This window comes from Cynocephalus volans, chromosome X, assembly GCF_027409185.1.
Source record: "Cynocephalus volans isolate mCynVol1 chromosome X, mCynVol1.pri, whole genome shotgun sequence".
Classification (NCBI taxonomy): domain Eukaryota; kingdom Metazoa; phylum Chordata; class Mammalia; order Dermoptera; family Cynocephalidae; genus Cynocephalus; species Cynocephalus volans.
The window spans coordinates 167,394,550-167,419,406 of NC_084478.1; the positions used below are offsets into that span (position 1 = coordinate 167,394,550).

At 41.7% G+C, this 24,857-nt stretch overlaps 1 protein-coding gene across 1 annotated transcript in view; it reads right to left on the minus strand.

The window, feature by feature from the left end:
• Positions 1 to 15,908: 15,908 nt before the first annotated feature.
• LOC134368537 (structural maintenance of chromosomes protein 1B-like) overlaps positions 15,909 to 24,857 on the minus strand; it is a 76,620-nt gene continuing 67,671 nt past the window's right edge. Inside the window, exons 23-25 of the mRNA XM_063084973.1 lie at positions 23,327 to 23,396; positions 17,163 to 17,273; positions 15,909 to 16,028 (exon numbers count right to left, since the gene is read on the minus strand). Coding sequence (XP_062941043.1) covers positions 15,909 to 16,028; positions 17,163 to 17,273; positions 23,327 to 23,396 — 301 coding nt within the window. The remainder of the gene's footprint in view (positions 16,029 to 17,162; positions 17,274 to 23,326; positions 23,397 to 24,857) is intronic.

Sequence of the window (24,857 nt, forward strand, 5' to 3'; positions counted from 1 at the left end):
AAAATGGAGTACATATTGGGGCACGACTAGCAGTCTACCACAGCCTTGTAGGGTGACTAGGAATTTACTGGATGGGAGGTGAGGGCATTCTACACTGAGGGGGTACTATGTCTAGCAGTAATGGGGGTCTCCAGATCCAAGACCCAGGAATGACTGGATCCCCTTCTGTCACCTCTTCTTGCTCCACATGGATTTCTTGAAGGGCCATCTGCACAGGGCCAGTGACAGCAGCGCTTGGTGGCACTTTGTCATTAGCTGAGATACAGGTACATACTCCAGTGCAAGCTCTAGCTCACTTCCTCCCTCCATCTAAACAGCCCTAGTTCTTCCCATGCTTGGAAACCTTCCTCCTCTTCCACCCTGTTTCTCTCTGCTTTCGCCTCTCCCCGACCTCCAACTACTCTGCAACTACATCTTAGCATGAGGCACTGAGCCGGGGAAGCCAAACACAGCTACCACTAGGCAAGGTGCGGCCACTGCCCCGGGGCCCTGCCAGGGTCCTGAGGCAGGGATCCAGGGGAAGCTGGAATGAGCTTCGATTAGGTAAAGAGAACAACAAATACACAATTTCCACATGGGTAGCCCCCTGTAGACACTGCAATTGCCATGGCTGCCACAAAAGTGGCTAGTCTCTATAGCAGCAGTCACAGCCACTGTGCAGATGGCATGCCAGACTCTCAACTGCATTGACAAAAGAGAGGCACCAGCAGAGACCAAAAAAAAAAAAAAAAGAAAGAAAGAAAAAGAAAAGATGCTCTCTCTACACAGAGCACACTCCGGAGGAATAGGAGAAGCATCTGATTTATGATAGTACAGGATGACTTGATCACACCTTTCTCAGTATGGGACAGATCATCTAGGTATAAAACCAACAGAGGAACAGTTAATCTGTCAGATGGAGACAACAATTCTGTGGTTTTTGAGAGGGAAGAAGGGGATGGGGTAGGGGGAGGGACAGGGGGCTTGTGGGAAGGGAATAGGAGAGGAGGTGGGGGAGGGTGGAGATTAGATAAGGGGCATAAGAAAAGTGTGCTTTGTAACAATTAATATGCTAATAAAAATTTGTAAAAACAAAGCAATCCTGAGTGATGATGATGATAATAATAATAATAATAATAACAATAATAATAAAAAGCTGGAGGCATCACAGTAGCTGACTTTATACTACAAAGCTATAGTAATGAAAACAGCATCGTACTGGCGTAACAAAGACACTCACTCAAACTAAAGGAAGAACAGAGAATCCAGAAATCAACACACATACTTACTTGACAAAGGCACCAAGAATATACACTGCAGAAAAGACTATCTCTTCAATGAATGCTGGTGGGAATACCAGGCATCCATATGTACAAGAATGAAACCAGACCCACATCTCTCGCCATATACCAAAATCAACTCAAAATGGATGAAAGACGTAAATGTAAGACCTGAAACTATAAAACTCCTAAAAGAAAGCACAGGGGAAACACTTCAGGAGGTAGGACAGCGCAAATACTTCATGAAAAAGACCCCAAAAGCACAGGCAACAAAAGAAGAAATAAACAAATGGGTATATATCAAACTAAAAATCTTCTGCACAGCAAAAGAAACAGTGAACAGAGCAAAAAGAAAACGTGCAGAATGGGAGAAAATATTTATAAACTATGCATCTCACCACGGATTTATATCAGAATATATAAAGAACTCAACAACTTACCAGTAACAAAACAAGTATCCTGATTAAAATTTGGGCAAATGCACTGAATAAGTATTTCTGAAAGGAAGATATACAGATGGCCAATAGACACATGAAAAAATGCTCAACATCATTAAGAATCAAGGACAAGCAAATCAAAACCACATTGAGCTGTCATCTCACTGCAGTTAGCCTGGCCATTATCGAAAAAGCAGGGAGTAACAAATGCTGACAAGGATGCAGAGAAAGGGAACCCTCCCACACTGTCAGAGGGAAATGTAAATTAGTGCAGCCATTACAGAAAATTGTGTGGAGTTTCCTTAGACAACGACAGATAGAACTGCCATACAATTCAGCAATCCCACTCCTAGGCATGTACCCAAAGGCCTGGAAATCATCATGTCAAAGGGATACCTGCACTGCCACGTTATTTTGGAACTCTATTTGCAATAGCTAAGAGTTGGAAACCAACTAAATGTACGTCAATGGATGAATGGATGAGGAAATTGGGGTATATATAGACAATGGAGTACTAGTCTGCCAGTAAAAAGAATCAAATTCTGCCATCCACAGCAACATGGATGCATTTGGAGAAAATCATGTTAAGTGAAATAAGTTAGGCACAGAAAGAGAAATGATCACATCCTCACTCATAAGTGGGAGCTACAAAAATAAACAACTAACAAAAAGAAAGAAAGAAACATACAACGATTACAATAATTTATGGAATTTGCAAATGGAAAGAACTGAACTGAGGTTACTAGAAGAGGGAAAGTGGGAGGGAGAATGGTGCTTAGTGAGAAATTGGTAAAGGGCTATAAAAATTATTGTGTAGTGTTGAATATATTAATTACCCTGATTTGAGCATCACATATTGCACAAAGCTAGTGATTTTCAATGCTGTACTCCACAGATGTTTATTCATTTATGTTTCAATAAATAAAATAATCATTTAAAAATTATAGTCTGTTCTAAGGCAATACTAAAAAGAAAATACATAAACAAACCTCATCCTCTCAACAGTGACTTGCTGTCCACAAACCTTATTTCCTCTTTTCCTCTGGAGCTATATTACCTGGTAGGAGACTAGAATTTTTTTTTTTTTTTTTTTTTTTTTTTTGATGAGGGGTGACATGACTGGCCAGTAGAAGACTGAATCCTTGATCTCGGTGTTATCAGCAGCACGCTCTACCCAACTGAGCTTACTGGCCAGCCGTGGACACTAGATTTTTGTTTGGAGTTCATCCCGCCTTGCCAGACAGCCTTTGCCTTTAGTTGAAATGTCTTTATTCGTAATTGCCAAGAACTGAAAATAACCAAGAGGTTCTCAATAGGTGAACGGATTCACAAACTGCAGAGCTTCCATCAGATGAAATCTTATCAATCAGAAGAAATGAGCTGTGAAGTCATAAAAAGATATGGAGGAACCTAAGTGAAGAAGCCAGTCTGAAAGGGCTACGTACTATGTGATTACAAATGTGTGATGTCCTGGGAAAGGAAAACCGTACAGACAGGACAAAGATCATTTGTTGCCAGGGTTTTGGAGGCAGCAAGGGAGGGATGAATAGGTAAAGCACAGAGGATTTTCAGGGTGTTGAAAGTATTGTGTGACACCGCAGTGGTGGATACACAATATAATGCATTTGTCAAAACCCATACAAACATGCAGTTCAAAGAGTGAGCCTCACTGTAAAACATGGATTTAGTTTAAAAGTAATGTATCAATATTGACATCAGCTCATTAACTGTAACACATGTAGTGCACTAATGCAAGATGTTAATAATAGAGGAAACTTATGCAGGAGAGAGAGTGGATATATACAAACGACACTCACGGTCTGCTCAATTCCCTGTTAATCTAAAATTGTTCTAGTAATAAAGTATATTAATTTTAGAAAACCTAAGCATACAATTACCCTACAACCCAGCAATCACATTCCTGGGCATTTATCCCAGAGAACTAACCATTTACATTCACAAAAAATTGTGTACCAGAATGTTCTGGGCAGCTTTATGTGTAACAGTCAATCCCTGAAACAGGCCAGATGTATTTCAAGGGCTTGTGGTTTAAAAACAAAAACACAGTGGTACATCCATCCCTTGGAATACTATTCAACAATAAAAAGCAATGGAGTGTTCATATACACAATGAACTGGATGAATCTCCAGAAAACTATGCCAAATTGTTAAAAAAAAAAAAAAAAAAAAAAAAGAAAGAAAATCAAATACAAAAAGCTTACATAACTGTGATTCCCTTTATATAACATTCTGGAAATGATAAAATTATAAAAATGAAGAACAGGTTTGTGGCCGGCAGGAATTGAGGAGGGGCTGGGTGTGGAAGGAAGTGGGTATGTCTCTAAAAGGGCGACACGAGGTATCCCTTGGTGATGGAAATGTTCTGCATCTTGACCGTCTCGTTGTTAACCATGATTGTGATATTGTACTGTAGTTTTGCGAGATGTTATCATGAGGGGTGTGAGGCTAAAGGGCACACAGAATCTATCTGTAATAGTTCTTACACCTGCATGTGAACCTACACTTTTCTCAAAATAAAAAGTTGAATTAAAATAACTGTCTGCTGACATGGCTCCCCTTTATCGCTTACAATTGGGGTGACTCACTCCCATTGCCCCATCTTTGGTAGCCAACTACTTCATTCCGCGTTTTCTTAGCAAAAACATGGCCAATGCAATGCTGGACTTGTGATGTCCGAACACCATCACATTAGTACTTCAGAGTGCTGCAAGTGATTATGAGTGGGAAGGTTCTGGGCTTTTCAGAGGGCTATTGGTTGCTTACGTCATAGGGTTGGATGCAGCAAACACCACTATGAGGTAGGTGGCCTGGAGGCAATTACTTTGTGTGTCTTTTTGGCGGTGACGGTGTCACTGCACACATCTCACCTCTCCCCAGGTAGGTCCACGACCCTGCATGCACACTCAGAAATAACATCCTATTTCTCTTCCTCCGTGGGACAAGGTGTTAAGGGGGAAACTTGTCGTCACTGCTCAGTCTTGACCCAGCCTTTATCCTCTGTGTCTGGCAAACAGTGGACCTGTCTGTCTGACCCCAACCCCGCAGGACCCAGCTCCCTCCCTCCCCTCCAACACCTGCCTCTTCCCTTCCTTCCCCCTCCCACGTCACAGAACATGCACACACACTATGTCACAACGGGCACATTCTATTTTACTTGTCACCATTGTGTGCTGTCCGTGTCACATTCACTGGCCATGACCTGGCAGCCAGCCCTCTGGAGACTTGCAGATAGTTTGGAGGTCTCTGGTGTCACTCTTAAGTTAGCAGCTGCCCAGGTTGCCACGAGAAGTGCTGGGGCATGTCCTTGTCACTTGAGGTGCTGGGGACCTCCTCGTCCTTTTTGTCCTGGCTCATTTTGCTGCAGTTCCTGATTCAGCCGGTGATAGTGGCCGAATAGTGTTGGCTTTTTCCCTTTTGGGGGTTGAATTGAGAGGGTGGTCATTTTTGCAGCAGCTTTTTTCCTCAGACTCCCTTGGGGGGGTCTTTTAAGCTTCAAGGTTGTCTTGGGTGCCTGGAAGGACAACAGGGAGATCACAGAAGGGCAACTGTTTGGGGGAAGAGGATGCAGGAGGCATGGGAACAGGGGCTTCCTGGGAAGGAGTGTGGGCTGAGAGAGGTTGTGCCAGGCGAAGACAGGGGAGGGGTCTTGGGAGAAAGAGGTCAAGGGGAAGATGAGAAGGAGCTTGGGTGCTCATCTCACCTTGCCCTTTCCTCTGGACTTGGGTGGACAGGGGGTCTTCCTCTCCTTCCCCACTTTGGTGTTTCTGGTGGGCTGTGGTGTCCTGGTCTCCTTCGCCATGTCAGCACTGCCCAGTGGTCTGTCCCAGGGCCCCTGGCCTCCCTCTATATACCCTGCCCAGGACAATGAGCAGCCACACCCTAGGCTTTGTTTGATCAGCAAGCCCCTCCCCCAGCCCCTCTAGCCCTGTCCAGGGAGGGGTGGCTTAGACATCACAATGGCCCATCCTGACACCTCTGGGAGTGGGGGGAGGCCAAGGTGCCCTGGCTGGAAAAGGGAACATTTCCTTAGCACCCCTTCAGAGCCTTCCAAACAGACCTGCCACACGCCTCACTGTTCAGTTCTGGAGGGTCACAAGGCAAGGAGAGGGTGTCTCCTCCAAGCCCTTCCCCACGGCCACCTGATTCAGTGGCTCATTCTGTCCTCTCCCTCCCTTCACCATTACCTGGTTTTTGTGTGTCCTACCTACCATCCACCCACAGTCATGCGGCCACGCTTAAGTCTATGTGGACATATGAGTCATCCTACATCCTTCCTAAACATTTCTCTTATGTACCCTGAAGACCACTCACTTCCTGGCTGCCACCAGGAAACTTTTCCATCCACTTGCTTTTCCCGGTGTCCACAGAGGTCCCATCGGTTTTGTTTTCCAATCTGAGGTCACTGCCTTCTTACAGTTCTGGAGGCTGAGAAGTCCAAGGTGGAAAGGGCGCATCTGAGGTTGTGCTGGGCATCACACGGCGAGAGGGAGCAAGGGTGTGTCCACCTCGACTAATAAAGCCACTAGTCTGTTCGCATGACAACCCATGCATTCATGAATGAGTTAATCGATTCATGATCTGATCACCTTTCGAATGCCATTTGAAAGGTCCCCACGTTTTAAATACCATAGTCAGATTTCCCATCCTCTTAATACTGTTACAATGGGGATGAAGCTTCAATATAAGCTTTGGAGGGAACGATTATTCAAACCAAGGCAGTATATCTGTGTCTTATACAGAAAATGAGTAAAAAAATTTCATCCTCTTAAGGACAAATTATGTGCCCTTGGGGGCAATATTACCCCAGTTGAAAATGCATGCTCTGGAGCCAGATTACATGGGTTCAATCCAAACTCTCCACCTAATAACTGTGACTCTAGGAAGCTCCTTAACCTCTCTGGGCCTCAGATTACTCCTTCTTACCATGGGTTAAAAGTAGAAGTGACCTCACAGGATTGCCATGAAGACTGAATGAGTTAATATCTGTAAGAGTGCCTAGCACATTAGAGGTGCGATATAACTGTCAGCTATTTAGCATCTTTACATTGTAGGTAAGCAGTAAACCATGATAACTAAGGTGAAAGCTCTAGAATTAACTGAGTGGGTTGAAATCCTGATTCAGCCACTACTAGCCTTTGAAACACATTTCCACCTGTGAACAGACACTGATTAAACTCATGAATTATCAAGAAATAAAAATAAAAATACGAGCTCCTCAGGTGAGTCTGATGCACAGCAAAATTCGGAAACCAGTATAAATCTGGAGACCAACAGTAGAAGCTGGAAGATGAGTTAAGGAGGCTATTATAGGAATCCAGGCAAGATATGCAGGTGACTGACACCAAGGTGGTAGCAATGGGGGTGGTGAGAAGCGGTCGTATCTTGGCTGCCTTTCTGACCTTTTTTCTTGTCCCTTCCCTTTAACACATCTCCCATGCTCTTCCTCCTGCTACTCCTGGACTCACCAAGCTCATTTGTGCCTCAAAGACTTTGCAGTTGCTTCGTCACCTGATGGAAACAGTTTCCCTGTGTCTTCACAAAGCTTGCTCCCCTCCTACATATGGTCCTCTGTTCAAATCTATCTGCTTGGAGATACCTTGCTTGATCAGTCTGTCTTAAAAGAGCACCTCTGCCCTCAGCCTCACTTACTAGGTCACTCATGGGGCCCTACCCCTGATCCACTTTGCTTCATAGCACTTATCACTGCCTGATATTATATGTTCATGCATTTGTCATCTGTCTCCCCTTCTGCATTGTAAGCTCTGCAAGGGAAAGGTCTTTGTCCAACTTGTTCTCTCCAGGATCCTCTGTGCCAGGCCAGGGATGTGCAGGCACATGTCACCCTGATCGCTGATGTGGTGACTTATCATCATTACTGCAGTGTTCTCTGTTGTATACTCAGATGTCATGTAAACCACAGGTTGAGATTACAAATGAGAGTTCTGCGCCTGGGGTTAATCGATGTCCTTGGTATGCTCCCATCCGTCCTCCCATCCTTCATCCCCACACTCAGAGTCCGTACCTCCTCCCTTTGGCCTTGGGGGCCAGCATATTGGGATATTGATCTCAGGATATTGATGTAGAATAGTGCCGCTTCGCTTTAGGAGTCAAATCCATAACTAAGTGTTGACACCCAACCTGATTGAATTCTGAGCCACTGAGCATTTCTAGGCTAGGGTCGCTCTTTCTTCTGTGTGCTGGGCCCTTTTCCACAAAGGACAGCAGCAGCCCCTGGCTAAGAACTGCTTTGTGGAATGTGTCATACGCTTCCCGGCCTCTTCTTGAAGAGCGTGGGCAACATTTCACCTCTTGTGACTATCAGGGAACCACATATGATTTCTCATAATGAGGGGACTGAGCAGGTTAGGCAGTCGTTTCTCAAAGGCCATTTCATGAGTTACAAAGAAATACGCATTCACTGAGCAGCTTCTCTGTGTCGGGCTCTGTGCTAGGTGATCACACATATGTTTCTCATCTAATTTTCAAAAGAAACTGGGAGTTAGATGCCCGTTTACAGGTAAAGAAGATGAGCTTTAGGTAGATGAAATAATTTGCTGCAGGTTTCTCAGCTGAGTGGTAGTATCTCACCTTGGGCCTGGTATAATTAGGTTCTTAACAAATGTGTCTTGAGTGCTTGGCAGAGAAGTGGAGCTGGGATGAGAAGCTGGGCCCAGCCAGTCCCTAATGTCAGACTCTGTCCATGTAAGAAAATGGTGGGAGAAGCAGCAGGATCACGGGGCAATGGCATTAAAGAGGCCTGCCATTCTTTCTTTGGTACATACAAACAAATTGTAATGCTATCACTTCACATTAGCTGAACTTTTTGGCAGCAGTTGATTAGAAAATACTGAATGATAAATAAGCTAGATTCAGCTATACTTCTAAACACATTTATATTTCCTTAATTATAACAACCTGTAGAGACGTTTGAAAAATTGCGGCATCCCTGTAATAATGATCAAATATGTATATGTTTCATATATGCTAACTCTTGGGAAAATACTATTAATTATCCCAATTACATACAAGTGGCCTTCAAAAACGTCACAGAAAATTCTGTATTATCTTTTAATTCTATTTTTACACCAACTTTTTGAACTACTCTCGTAGATGAAGAAACAGGGTCATGGCAAAGTGAGGAAACCACCCCGGTGTCCATACTGGGTCTGAACACAAGCAGTCTGGCTCTGGGTCCCCTGCTCTTGGCCACTGTGCCATGTACCTCTATGAAGCACCTGTACACTCTATTCAGTCCAGGCTCGATGTTTGCTTTCACTGCTAAACCCCATGGTTTTACAGATTGGGAAGTACTGTTCTAGAGCCCAAGCCCACGGATCTCCTTTTCTGCACCTCTGGCCACCTTTCTCTACCACTCTCTCCGGGCACAGCACAGTGTCAGACACAGGGAAGATATGCAAACACGTGCAAGATGAATGCTTGAGCAAGCACACGAGGGAACATAACCATGGATGGCGGATGAACGAGAGCAGTCAAGTACACTGCTCTGGCTCTGAAATGCTGGGCCTCTCCCCAGCGATCGTTGGCCATTCCAGCTGGAGGCTGTCCTGAGATCTGCTGGCCCCAGATGCAGCAGAGTTGATGACCTGGGAGGCACAAAGGTGAAGCCCAAGGTCCTGTACAGTGGACTGAATGTTAGTGTCTCCCCAAAATTCCTGTGTTGAAATCCTGACCCCAATATGTTGGTATTAGGAGGCGGGGCCTTTGGAAGGTGGTTAGTTTGGAAGTGGTAAGGGTCTCTGGCACCACACTTAGTTCTCAGTCTTCTCACTTGCCAGCGCTGCTCCTCATGACTTGTGCAGGCCCATGTTGTGCTTGAATCTTGTTTAAAGGCACAGGTGACTCAAGTGGCCTTTCAAGATGCTGCTACACATATAGTCTCATTTTTCTCATTTGAGAGGAGTGATATATCTTAGCAATGGATGAAAAGCAAATGAAATTGGAAGGGTGGAAGGATTTGTGCCTAGAGTGTCTCTAGGTCACCTACACACACACACACACACACACACACACACACACACACACTGTTCTGGGTTGGGAAGCAACATCTGGGCCTATCAGAGGCTCATTGCAGCCTACTACTTGCAGCTACTGTTGATGCTTCTGCAAATAAATGGTTATCTGTATTTTTATCACTGTAGTAAGAATCTCATAGCATACAATCTACCCTCTTAACAAATTGTCAAGTGTATGGTACAGCATTGGTAACTATATGCATATTGTCGTACGGCAGTTTTCTAGAGCTCTTGTATCTTGCGTAACTGAAACTGTATAAACTTTGAACACAAACTTTCCTCTTCCTCCTACACACAACCCCTGATAACCACCATGGTTCTTCTTGCTTCTTTGGGTTTGATTATTTTAGATACCTAATAAATGTGGATTTGTGCTTTATTTGCTCTTCTGTGATGCCCTTATTTCACTTAGCTGAATGTCCTCAAGCTTCATCTATGTTGTAGCTCGGTCTGCACAGCAGTCCCAGTGTGTGCGCCCTGAGCCTTCACCCGTCTTCCAGCAGGCTCCCAGTGCAGGGGTTGAAAGTTCCCCAAACTCAGTCTATAAGAAGATAAACAGCATCCATGGTCCTGGGTTGAGATTTCCACAGAACTTTCTCAACCTAATGTCATATTTGGTCCCCTGATAGTATTTATAACTCCACAAGGCCATTTCTAGACAGTGGCTACTGTTTCCATTACGGAGGGGCTTTCAGATGGGCTTTCTGAAATGGAAATCTTATTGCAAATATTTTTTTTAGCTTAATTTAAACGTTTTGGTATTCCTTTTTTGTTTGTTTAAACAGATGATGCTGGAGAGTCTTGAAATCTTTAAAACCAATGCAACCTGCAACTTGAAAACCAGCCTCTTATAAGCACAGTGCCATGCCCAAACAATGAAGAATGTAGAGGACTCCACACGGATCTCAATTCTAAAGCATCACCTTCTCCCAGAGAGCAATTTGGGGCTGTGGCCCTCAAGGCTGGGTGAAAGAGCTCCATTGTATGTGTTTAACTACAATGGGGTTGACGCGTACACACTTCAGGTACACTTTGTAAGGGCTGATCGACAGCTACCTCAGGGACGAAAATCTATGGGAAAGGATGTACTGGGTATTCCTGACTCCCATTTGACATGCTCTCTTGCATCAAGGTGCTATTTTCCTAATAAAAGGAAGGAGACTGTGAAGACTGTCCAAGCAACAGTAGTTGACAAAGAGAAAATAAGAACTAGGCTTACATGTTATAATTTCTATGTGGAAACATCTGTTACCATAGAAAGTATTTTAAAGGTATGTTTGTTTCATTGTTTAATAGTAAAGAATGAATGGATACTCCAGGCACTGAATCCACTACTGAGAAGGGTATATTTATAAAACGAATGACTAGCTCAATAGAGCTTCTTTGGAATTATGTAATTTTAGTAACTCCTGTTCCAAAGAAATGGCAGGGTCGACCCATGTTGCTAAGAAGTGTGAAGTGCAAAGAGACAGAAAGCCTTTTCAAAGAAGTACAGTTTAGTGTTGTACAAGTCCACTGTAAGACTGATAATTGAGAAAGTACAAGTGGGACACAGGACCAAGTTTTAAACTTTTATTTAGATTATAAATTACAAACTTTCTAAACATTTACTCTGTCGGGCAAGGTCTTACCTTTCTGTTCTTATTTCTTACAGTTTTCTTCCCATGGCCCACATCAAGGGGATTTGCACAGAGTGAGGTAGGCAAAACTTGTAAAGGGCCTGCAGCACTTTAAACGTTTTCAGGGTTTACCCACGGAGAAACAGCTATCCTGGGTGCGCTGCTTGTGCCAGGGCATTTCTCTGACTGTGACTGTGGCAGAGGCTCGTGCGGTGGTGCAGTGAGAGGTCTTAAAATGAAGGATTCTCTTTGGAAACAAGCCCTGCTTGGTTTGGTTTGCGGCTGCCTATCTTTGATATGACATTTCTTGTCAAGCCTTGAGACACTCCTAGCTGATGGCGTTGCAGCTCCCACAGGTACAGAGAAAGTCAAGAACAAGAAATGTAAGGTTGAGGCATTAAGGGAATGAGAAAGAAGCCAGAGACCTACTGAAACCCTTTCTTTTTTTTTTCTTTTTGAAGTATGGAAAATAAATCTTATATGTCACTCTTTACATAAGTAAAATTTTAACTTCAACCCTATGTGACTTCAACCCTATGTGCTCAAGCTTTTTTAGTTATGACATGGCTTGGTATGATGTATTTAAAGAGAATTTTTAGCTTGAATTGCCACTCAGGTGTGAAATCAAGTAACTGATTACTTGAATATGTTTATTTTTTTTAATAGCGAACATTAAAAATTGTTTTTTAAGACACATTTACAAAAAGCAATCAAGGTGGATATCTGAAACTGAAAGCTGGCCACGGTATAGCAAAATTACAATCATAGATGATGCTGTGGAATAGGATATAAATCTAGTAAAGTAAATTAGAGCCCATTTTAGAAAAGCTTTGAGGGCCATGCTGAGGGATCTCACGATACCTTGCTGTAATGAATGAATATGGTCAGTTCTGTTGTAATGCTTGTTGCAAAGTACAGGTCTATTCCAACATTGATAGATTAGATACAATTGGAGCATGATGCACTTCCTATGTACAATTTTCTCAGTGAAAAACAATAGGTCAAGGGGCAACAATGTATGGTTTTGTTCATTGCCTCAAGCTTGAACAGTTGTTATGTATAACATACATATATGTGTACATATGTGCTAAGTAGTTATAGAAGTACTTACTTAGGAGCCTCCATGCTGCCTCACCAAAGCCTCATGTATCTACTGTGGCCTTTCAAGAAGTTTGCTGAAACCTGCACTAGGTGAATGTGGTAAAATCCACCCAGTTGCAGGGAGCTGTGGGAGAATGCACCGAGTTCATCCCACCCAGACTCAGACCCATACACAACCCTCGTTCCACCCCTAGTGGCGCCCACTTCCACAAGCAGACTTCTGGTCCTTTTCAAGATAAATTGTCACATTAATTGTAGTATTTCCATATTTCTTAACTATTTAATGTGTGCAAAACTGGCTATTATTTTTATTAAGTTCCTATCTTTTTTTTAGCATGGTAACCCAAATCTGTATTTCTATATCCCTGTGGTTTTTATCATGTGCATTTTCATAGAACAGTGGTTTTCAGGAATGGAGGCACTCTGTGTTATAGCATAACTAACTGTACTAAGAAGGATCACTGAGACAATACATGTCAAAATTATGAAAGAGTGTGAACAGCCCAGGCAAGAGATAAGGGGCTACAGTGAGCTCATGCAGCATTTAAAGGGACATTTTAATGTTAAAAGTTGATGTATTTTAACAGCTGGTACTGGTCAAGATGGCAGAATAGACAGTCTCCAGCGTCACTCTCTACTACAAATCAACCAATTTACAACTATAAAAATGTAACATCAGCCAAGCTGGGGCTGCTGGAGCTCAGGGGAAGAGGAAGAGAGACCTACGGAGTTCATGAAGGTGGGAGAAGACACGATGAGGGAAAGAAAAAACTGCTCTGAGCGATTTGGGCTGCAGTACTTTAATGCTGGAGCTGCTGAGCACATGGAGCAGGAGCTGTTGGAAGCTGCAGCAGTGCCCTTCAGATGGAGTTACTTGGAGGTGACAGGGGAGAAGACGGCCTTGGTGGCCCCCATGAGAGCAAGACCACTAATAGAGTTCCTGTGGACCCATGCAGGAGCAAGGAGCCAGAACAGCTGAGAAAGGGGAGCCATTCAAAGGCTGGTGAGTCAATGCAAGTGACTAGCAGAGGGTCTGTCCCATGGGAAGTGTGTGGAGAACAGGCACTGGGGGAGACAGGCTAACCAGGAGAACACTGGGACACAGCAAGGACAGCCAATCCACACCCCAATCAGCACAGGCCCACTCAGAGGATACTGGTCAGGAATGCAGAATTGCAATGGGTGCAGTTTGACAAAAAGTCTCAGGGCCAGATAAGAGTTTCTAAACAACCCAGGAGCACCAAGTCTCTGGAAAGCCAGAAGTACTTATATGGTCAACCATTAAACCCTGAGCTGCACAAAAAGCCTTCCCTAGGGAAATAGCAGCAAAGTAGCAACTTAGCTCAAAAACACAGCTTAAGGACTGGTTCCCACAGGAAGTTCCTCTGTATTAAAATTAGGCAAAGGACAAAATATTAGTTCTGGCCCAGGCACACCACCAGCACCCTGGAGCCCGCTAGGGGACATAAGGCATATAGCCAGGGACAGGACCCCCTCCCACAACCACTCACACTTCCAGTGCCTTGGGGCCTGCCCAGGGTCCCAAGGCATGGAACTGGGTACCAGACCCCCCTTCCACAACAAGGCACACCATGCCAGTGCCTCCAGGCCTGCCCTGAGACCCAAGGCATGGAGAAGAGGACCAGATGCCCCTCCTACAAACAGGCACAGTGCTCCAGCGCTTCAGGGCCTGCCCACGGACCCAAGGTTAGAGCTGGGGACTGGACACCCCTCCCACAACCAGGCACACTGCACCAGTGCCTCAGGGCCCACCTGGGGACCCTCAGTATGGAGCCTGGGACCAGACACTCCCCACAACCAGGCACACCGCCAGCACCATGGAGCATGCCAAAAACATCACTTCCATGTGGGTGACCTACCACAGCCACCACAAAAACCATGGCTGCTGCAAAAGTGGCTAGATGCAACAGCCACCACACAGATGGCCTGCCAGCCACTGGAGTGCATTGACACAAGGAGAGTTACCAGCAGAGATAAAGAAAAGAAGTGGATGCATTTCTACACAAAGACCCGTTCAGAGGGACAGAAGAAGCATCTGCTCTGTTTAGTATTGAGGTTCCTGATCACACCTCTCAGCATTGGACAGATCATCTAGGCAACAAATCAATAGAGTAACCATTATTCTTTCAGAAGGAGAGAAGAAATCTAGGGTTATCAGTGGGGGGTGGGGTGGGAAGGGGGATGGGTAGAGATTGGACAAGGGGCATAAAGAATAATTACAATTTGTAATAATATATATGCTAGTAATATTGATTTGAACAACATATCTCAATTTCCAACACCCAAAATATGTATAATCGATTTTCATTCAATAAAAATTTTCTAAAAAATGGAAAATAAGTTGATATATTTCAAGGGAGAAATAGTAGTAGATGACTTTGATGGTAGTGCCAGTACTAAAAAAAGAACAAAAGGAGAAGGACAAACAGTAGCTTCTGCTACCTACAGTTCAGAATGTCGCTCTCACTGTACTGGAGGCTCCCTCAGGGCAGGCAGCGAGTCTTTTTGTGACTTAACCTAGTTCTTAGGCACAGAGTGCATTCTTGTTGCATGAAATAGTGCTGTTCAAAAGTGATTCTGTTATCTCAGGAGGCTGCTCGTTAGTGAGCACTTGTCCCCAAAGCAGTCTGAAGTAGAAGACCACCTCAGAATCTTCTTGCTCTATTTTGAAATAGAAATACATGACTGCTGAAAAGTGCGGCTTTCCTTCCTACACATAACAATGTGTGTAAGTGGAAAAGTCAGCTGTTACTTGAGAAAGCCTGTATTCTTCAATTTTTCCTTAACAGAAATTATATTTAGAAACATTTCAATTGCATTGAAGCAGATATAATTCAATTTCACCATTGAAATTTCCTTTGGCTTCTAAAATTGTACATTGGAGACAATTTAAATTGGAATATATATCTTTTATTGATGTTTTCAATATTGACATATAGTTCCTCTGAAACAGTTTCCCATGAAATCCAGGTTCAACAACTTATTAACTGCCCTATAACTAGTACATTTAAAAACCATGAATTTCCCTTAAAGATTAGTTACAGGTGCAAAGCAAGACCAGAGTGAAGATGATACAGATTGAAAATTCTTCTGACCAGCTTGTTTCCAAAATACAAGTTAAAATTATGGTACAAAATTCTTCTTCTTCTTTTTTTTTTTAATTTAAACTCATCCCATGATAACTCTCATTGAAAACTTTCACTATTGCAGTGGTGCCTGAACACTCCTTAAATGAACTGGGCTCACAGCCTCTAGCTAGAACAACTAAGATGTTTTCTTAAACGGCACACCAGTTTGGTCCTGCTTGCTCCAGAAGTTTGTTATTCAAGCGCTGTTTGAGTATTACAGTGGGAACTAAACAACGATTAACCTGACCACTATAGGACTGTCCTGTTTGCTCTTACAGCTGGCAGGTGCTCAAGGGCACTCTAGTTTCTCATGGGACTCTCCATGTCTCTTGCTGCTTTCTTGGTCTTCAGTGTCTGGATACTGAGAAATATCTTGTGTCACAACTCGGCTGAACATGCACTCCTTATACTGAAATGGAGAAAAGACAGGTAAAAGTCAGTTCCCCTAATTATGGAAAAAGTATTATTAAAGTAAAATAAGAGCTATTAGTGAGTCTAGATTTGCATTATAAAGGGAACTTGTTGTGCCAGAAAAGGTATCAATTATCTGCATTTACATCAGTTTTTTAAAAAATTTTAACTTCTCAATATACATTGTAGTTGATTTTCATGACCCTTTACTTGTTCCTCTTTCCCCCCTCCCTCTTTCCCCTCACACCCCCACTACATCATATCTGTTCACTCGTCTTAACAAGTTCAAGGAATTGTTGTGATTTTTGTGTCAGTTGTTTTTTTAAATATTATCTTGTATGAGATTTTCCATTTCTCATGAAGCATATTTCCAGGTGGTCCACACACATTCTGTAAATTAATTTTTACCTTACGTTAAAGGAAAACTCTGGAAGTAAACCCAAGTGCCCAAAAACCCAATTGACTTCAATTAGTCGCTCTGCTCTTTTAGCTCAGGTAAGTATTCTGAATGGCTTAAGAAAGGTGTGTTCAAGATGTGATGTATTGGGGGGGAGGGGAGAAAGGGAGGGGGAAAGAGTAATGGGTAAACGGACAGGAAAACCAACTACAGTGTAACTACAATATATATTGAGAAGTTAATATTTATTAAAATGTGTTTTCAGTTTCTAAGTTACTAACCACCTGGAACTTCTAGTGAATTTTGATTTTTCTTCTGATACATTTGGAAGATAAATGGTTCATTGTTTTACCACAGTGCATTTGTTTTTGCTTAAAACATTCAAACGTGACAGAAATATGAAATATAATAATAACAGGTTACTCTTTATAAGTTAATATGTATTACTATTTTATGAAGCAAAACTGTTAATGTTCTTTAATTTCCAATTTGCTTCTTTCACTGAAGATATATCTTAAATTTCCATTGACTGTCACAGGAAAATATCTGGATAGTTATTTTTAAATCTTATTTGATTAAAAAATCATTTAAACCTATATTATTTTACTACAGAAGTCAAATGATATCTACAAATTTCATTTGGAACATTTAGTTATAAAAGGAAAGCCCTGTAGCTGTAGGAGTACTAAGTGGGTTTATAGCAGTTTCTCCTCTCCCCCTTTAATTTATCTTTACCTCTGGACAGATGCCTATTAGTGCATCAGCTTTGGAAAAGAACTCTTCTTTTAAGGAAATGATTATCATCTGAAACTGTTCTTGACTCTGCTCTTTGATATAACTTGATACCTGGTGGAAATAAAATCATATAATTCATCAGCAAGGACTTTGAGGACAGTGATTCTGCATGTCTCTGAGTCTGCCCATTTTAGGTGTTAAGACACTCACTTGCCTTTCTGGTGATTAATTAAATCCACCAAAGTTGGAAAAATGAAAATAGCTTAGATTCTAAAATATAAGATGGAAGTAAAATAAAATGTATATTTTTCTATATATATAAACTTCATTAAACCCATGATCTAAAACTTTAAGAATAGGTTTTTCTATATATAGTATCATGTCATCTGCAAACAGAGAAAGTTTGACTTCGTCTTTTCCAATCTGGATTCTCTTTATTTCTTTCCCTTGCCTGATTGCCTTGCCTAGTTCCTCCAGTACTACGTTAGATAGAAGTGGTAAGAGTGGACATCCTTGTCTTGTTCCTGTTCTTAAGTGAAAGACCCTCAGTTTTTCCCCATTCAGAATGATACTGGCAGTGGGCTTGTCATAAATGGCTTTTATTGTGTTGAGATATTTTCCTTCAATACCTAATTTGTTGAGATATTTATCATGAAGGGATGTTTAATATTGTCAAATAATTTTTCAGCATCTATTGAGATAATCATACGGTCTTTGTCCTTGAATTTGTTGACGTGATTTATCACATTAATTGACTTTCATATGTTGAACCATCCTTGCATCCCTGGGATGAATCCCACTTGATCATAGCGTATAATTATTTTTAATATATTCCTGTATTCTGATTGCTAATATTTTGTTGACGAGTTTTACATCTAGGTTCATCAAGGATATTGGCCTGTAATTTTCTTTTTTTGTTGTGTCTTTATCTGGTTTTGGTACCCGAGTTATGTTGGGCCCATAGAATGAGTTTCGAAGAATAGTTTCTTTTTCAACTGCTTAGAATAGTTTGAGGAGAATTGGCATTAACTCCTCTTAAAAGTCTGACAGAATTCAGCTGTAAAGCCATCTGAACCTGGACATTTCCTCGACAGAAGATTCTGAATTACCACTTCAATCTCCTTGCTTGTTATTGGTCAGTGCAGGTTTCCTATCTCTTCTTGGTTCAATCTTGCTAGTTTGTATGTCTCTAGAAATTTATCCATATCTTTCAGAGTTTCACATTTGTTGTCATACGGTTGTTTATAATAGTCTCTAATGATTCTTTGTATTTTTGTGGTATAATTTGTACTGTTTCCTTTTTCATCTCTGATTTTTGTTATTTGGGTCTTCTCTCTTCTTTTTTTTTTTTTTTTTTTTTTTTTTGTTAACCTACCTAAAGGTGTGTCTATTTTATTTACCTTCTTGAAAAACCAACTTTTTGTATTGTTGATCTTTTCTATTGGTTTTTGGGTCTCAATTTCATTTAGTTCTGTTCTGATCTTAATTATTTCTTTCCTTCTACTTCCTTTGGGTTCGGATTGTTTTTGTTTTTCAAGTTGTTTGAGGCATAGTGTTTGGTCATTTACTTGAAGTCTTTCCATTCCTTTGATGTAAGCATTTATTGCAATAAATCTGTCTCTTAGTACTGTGTTTGCAGTGTCCCATAGGTTTGGGTTTGATGTATCTTTATGTTCATTAATTTCAAGAAATATTTTGTTTTCCTGTTTAATTTCTTCTTGGATCCATGGGTCGTTCAGGAGCCCATTGTTTAGTTTCCAAGTATTTGTATAATTTCCAGTGTTTTGAACTCCTAGAGCTAGTTAATAACTTCAGTAACATTGCAGGATACAAAATAAATGCCCCCAAATCAGTTGCATTTATATACTCAAATAATCAACTAACAGAAAGAGAAATAAAGAATGTAAGCCCATTTACAATTGTCACAGAAAAAATAAAATACCTAGGTATCTATTTAACCATGGAGGTGAAAGACCTCTACAATGACAACTAAAAACCACTTCTGAAAGAAATTAAAGAAGACACAAAAAGTTGGAAAGATATCCCATTCTTTTCGATTGGAAGAATTAAAATTGTGAAAATGTCTATACTACCCAAAGCGATCTATAAGTACAGTGAAATCCCCATCAAAATACCAATGACATTCTTCACAGAAATGGAAAAAAAGAAAAACAATTTTACCTTTCATATGGAACAACAAAAGACCACTAACAGCCAAAGCAATCCTGAGCAAAAAAAATAAAGCTGCAGGCATAACACTACCTGACTTCAAATTATACTACAAAGCTATTGTAACCCAAACAGCATGCTACTGGTGTATAAATAGACATTCAGACCAGTGGAGTAGAATTGAGAACCAAGAAATCACCCCTCAGGCTTACAGCACTCTGATATCAGAGAAGGGTAACAAAAATCTACCTTGGGGAAAAGACTGCCTCTTCAGCAAGTGGTCCTCGGAATACTGGATATCCATATGCATAAGAATGAAAATCGATATGCATCTCTCACCATACACTAAAATCAACTCAAAATGAGTCAAAGACTTATGTATGAGACCTGAAATTGTAGAATTCCTAAAAGAAAATATAGGTGAAACACTTCAGCAACTGGGTCTGGGAACAGACTTTATGAACTTGTGCCCAAAAGCTCATGCATTAAAAGAAAAAATAAACCAATGGGACTCTATCAAACTAAAAAGCTTCTGCACAGCAAAAAGAAACAATCAACAGAGTGAAACGACAACCTACAGAGTGGGAGAAAATTTTTGCTAACTATGCATATGACAAGGGATTGATAACCATATTATACAAGGAAATCAAGCAATTATACAGTAAAAAAACAAATAACCCAATTAAAAAATGGGCAAAGGAGCTGAATAGACATTTCTCAACGGAAGACATACAAATAACGAACAGGTACTTGAAAAAATGCTCAACATCACTAGTCATCAGTGAAATGCAAATTAAAACTACATTTAGATACCACCTCACCCCAGTTAGACTGGCTATAATCAAAATGATGGTGAATAACAAATGTTGTTGAGGATGTGGAGAGAAGGGAACACTCCTACACTGTTGGTGGGACTGTAAATTAGTACAACAACTATGGAAAACAATATGGAGGTTTCTCAGACAACTACAGATAGATCTTCCATATGATCTATCTATCCCACTTCTGGGTATATACCCAAAAGAATGTAAATCATCATGTTGAAGGGATACCTGCACTCCCATGTTCATTGCAGATCTGTTTCCAATAGCCAAGACATGGAACCAATCTAAATGTCCATCAAAGGCTAACTGTATAAGGAAACTGTGGTATATATACACCACGGAATACTACTCTGCCATAAAAAAGAATGAAATACTCCCATTTGCCACAACATTGATGAACATAGACAAATTTATTTTGAGTGAAATAAGCAAAGCACAGATGGTTAAATACCACATGCACTCACTCAAATGTGGGAGGTAAGACAGAAAAAGGAAGGAAAGACCACAGTGTTGTGTTGGACTTGCAAAGGGATAGAACATTTCTTGGGCCACAACGTGGAGTGGGGGGGAAACGGGGAGGGGGATGGAGGTTGGGGATGGTTGGGTCGGTGATACAGGGTGCAAAGGCAGTTTGTAGTAATGTGTAAGCTGCCAGTGTGAATCTGGCCCTCACATCATGGGCACGAGGGGTGACAATCAGCTTTGAATCTTGTGAATATTCATAACCAATTAAAAAAAGAACCCAGAAATAAATGAAAAACAAAACTAACAAACAAACAAAAGAAACAAAGAACAAAACTTTAAAGAATACAGCTCTAACTTGAGATAATACCACTTGAATATACAATCAGCCTTTATAACAAGGTAAGTGTCACTCCGATATTTTATGAGTGAACAAGGACTGGTACTTAAACTTCCAACTTCCTATCTTGCCAATTAAAGCCCTGAAGATGAGAAATAAATGGCAATTAAATATGTATTCATAATCCATAATCCAGTCATTTAGTTAGAGGTGAACTCTGGCTCCTTCAGGAAGCTCAATTCCAAAGGACATGAAAATATGAGCAAAATACTCTGGATAGAAATGCATCTTGGTGAACAAACTACTCAAAGTTTGGAGAATGACAGAGAAAAACCTACACTCAAAGTAGCAAGAGTCTAACAAGATACTTGCCAACTCCTTAGATCTCTGGGAAGACCTGGAGGTGGTCTGTGTGTGTACTGGTCCTGACTGCACCCAAGACACTATGGAAACAAGCTTTGGAAGCAGGAACGGCAGCTTCATTTGAGGAATGAGTCACCAGCTAAGGTGAATGATGAGTGAGAAAGGAAACTACTGTGCTCTTGGCTAAGAGGCTGAATTCATAGAAGGAATTAGAGGCAACTAACTAATAGTAGCTACTATGATGCAGGACTAAAAGTCTTGGGATAGTGAAAGGAAAAGAAGAGGAGTTAGGATGCAAAGATGTATTGCATGCGTTTTGCTTGGAGAGTTACCTATTATAAATGTTGGGCACCATGATCACAAGGAGGAGTGGAGGCTGCTTCGTAGTTGCTCATAGTACATAAGTGCTCACACTCAATTCAGCAGTGGAGTGCCAGGACCATAAATCTCAAAGGGATAATGGAAATTAAAAGGTTTTAAAACATAAGATAGGTGCTAGTGGGAGTCTTAAGTAAGGCCTAGTCCCTGGAGATGCCATCAATGCGAGCATCTAAATCTTGCTAGAAGATGTGGATTCTTTGAATGCAACCAAAAAAAGCAGCAGTGCACAAATATTTCCTGCCTCACAGAATATGGGATACAAGGTACCAAAATTATCCTCCTAAGGGGAGATTTCTCCCAAATGGGTCAGGCCATGGAGTCCAGTCAGCTGATGTAGACTTGCTGTCATTCAAGAGAGACAAATCAGGATTTTCTGTTGCTCCTGTTTTCTTTTTCCCCAGTTACCATGAAGTTTCTGGCACAGACTTTTTGTGTGGTATGGAGCTGATGTGATGTTCTTGTGTATCCTGTGCCATATTAAAAAAGGAGGGTCCCAGAAAGATTTGGGTTAGACGAATACAACTTGGGAAATGCTGAGAGACTACATTCAGGCCATAAGAAGGTATCTCATGCTGCAGCTCTGCAATTCCCCCTGACTCGCCCAGGCACCTCAGGTGAGAATGAACAGAGTAAGAAATCAGGGAGGTCAGCTTCAGAGGCACAGAACCTACTGGGCAGCACCCTAAGACTGAAAACATCTCTCAGGGGTAGGCTCAGCCAAGCTCACAAAACTAGATTATAAAACAGAATGCCAATTTACGAGTAAGTAATGAGAACAGTATCTGTCAGCATGACCTTAGAACAGCCTTCTTGTAAGCAGCCATAAATGCAAAGCCCAGGCATTTCTGGAATGTAGATGGGCCTGGAATCAGAACCGGGGGAGTCTAAATCATCCACCTCCAATGGCAGGAGGACCATAATACCGCATCTCTGCAGGCTGGAGCTGTTCCTGACTCGGGCGGTAATGGGCACTACCATGGTTTGCATTTGTCCTTTGTTCATGTTCCATGGCTCACCCCATTCTCCTATCCCAAATTCAATCTAATTACAGTCAAGCTGTGTGAGCTGTGAGCCTGGGCCTTTAGGTGGCTCTGTACAATCTAAACACAGGTCTTCGAATGCTGCCTAAAACTTAACTCACAAGTTAAATTGTTACTTTAGCTCTCTCATTCTCTCAAATACTGAAAAAAGGATCACGTCCAAGTGATTTTTATAAAATTGGGGAGGTAGAATTTTATTTAGAGATATTATTCACAGACTTTATTAAACAGCTAATTTGATCCATGAAACCAAATAAACCTGTGGCCTGCTATTAGTTGCCCTCTAATTCCCAATATCTAGATTTGGGAGAAGCAAGTTCTGGCGGTAGTAATGCTGTTGATAAAGCACAGTGACCCTCATTTGACCCCCTGTGTGGATTTCCTATCTAGTATTGAGGGTCGCCTAAACCTAGAATGAAAATTGAATCATCCTGTTTTGAGATACTTAACTTAGATTTGTAACATATTGATTTTTATTCAGCAATTATCATTCATTGCCCCAGAACCATGTTGGTTCAGGGTAAACTGCCTTCTGACAGCTGTTATAGATATTCTATTGAAAATTAAAAGCAGAAAGAAACTTACTTGGCCAATGTTAGTATTGTCCAGGACTGCATCGACTTCATCTAAAACAAAGAATGGAGCAGGCCGAAAACTAGAAAAACATTACAGTGAAGTAAGTTACAATTTTCCATTTGTTTTACAAAAGACTTGAAGGAAAGCATTAACATTATTCAGAGTAAATAAGATGCATCCTCTTGGATACTTTTGTCTAGGTAATCAATGACCTTTATGCTGCTAAATCCAGTGCTTATGCTGTGTGACCTATGCAAGGAGTGCTCAGTCATCCCCGCTCCTTGAAACACTAGGACGACACAGTCTACTGCCCTCACCCACTGCTCCCTCTGCATCCCTTCTGCTAACACGTCATCTCTCTGACCTTGAACATGGCCATGCCCTCAGGGTCAGGGTTTAGCACTCTCCTGGATCTAATTAACTCCCTCGGTGATTTCACCTGGTCTCAAAGATTTAAATACCATCCAAATCCTGACAGCTCCCAATACTCCTAAGAAAAGTTCTGAACTCTTGCCTCACACATGTCCAGCTGCTTACTCAACAATTCCACGTAGAGGTCTAACAAGCATCTCACACTCATCAAAAATCAAACTCCTTACCTGCCCTTCCAAAACTACTCCCTCTTGTGGTGAGCTGCCTGTTAATGGCAGCTCTTAGTACCCCAGCTGATTAGTCCAAAATGCATGGCGTCACCTGAGTCTTTCTTCACATTCCACAGCCTGTCTGTTCGCAAACTGTGCCCACTCGAACTTCTGTTCTCATCCTGGTCCAGCCTGACACCATCTTTCACCTTGATTGTCACAATAGTTTTCAATCCCTGTGCCTGCCACTGCTGCATAAAGTCTATTCTTCACACATGCCAGGCTCACTATGGCCTCAGGGCCTTGGCACTTGCTGCTCCTCACGTCTAGAACATTCTTCCACTATCTACGACTTGCTCCCGCAGTTCCGTCAAATCACTGTTCAAATGTCACCTTCTCAAACATGCCTTCCCTGCGACCGTTTAATACCACAAACCCTTCTCTGCTGCTCATTACCTCCACTCCCTACTGATTATTTTCCTCTATAGATTTGTGATTTTCTAGTATTCTCTACATTAGAGAATTAGTTTAATAATATACGTTACTTATTATCTGTCATCCCCAACTAAAATGAAGATATCCTTGAAGCAGGCATTTGGTTTAGTTCGCAGCTGTCTTCCCCGCTGTCTGCAATAGCACCTGGCGCACAGTAAAGAGTTAGTAAATATTGTCGAATAAATGGATGGGGGCGCCACCTAGTGACGGTCTTATTCTACTAAGATTCCTTGTTCGGGACCTGCCTCCTGCTCTCTCAGAGTCCCCCTGCCATAGTGGTCTATTCTCCCATTCCTGTGGTGACCTATTCCTTTTCCTTCTTGAGACCCGTGAGCAATGGTTGTCACACTCCTGTATGTTTATTTTCCTGGTCGTGGAAAGAGAGAGGCAGCATCATCTGCAACTCAGATCTTCATCTAATGCTGTGAATATTGACAGCTATTATTTGTGTCAACTATAGTTAA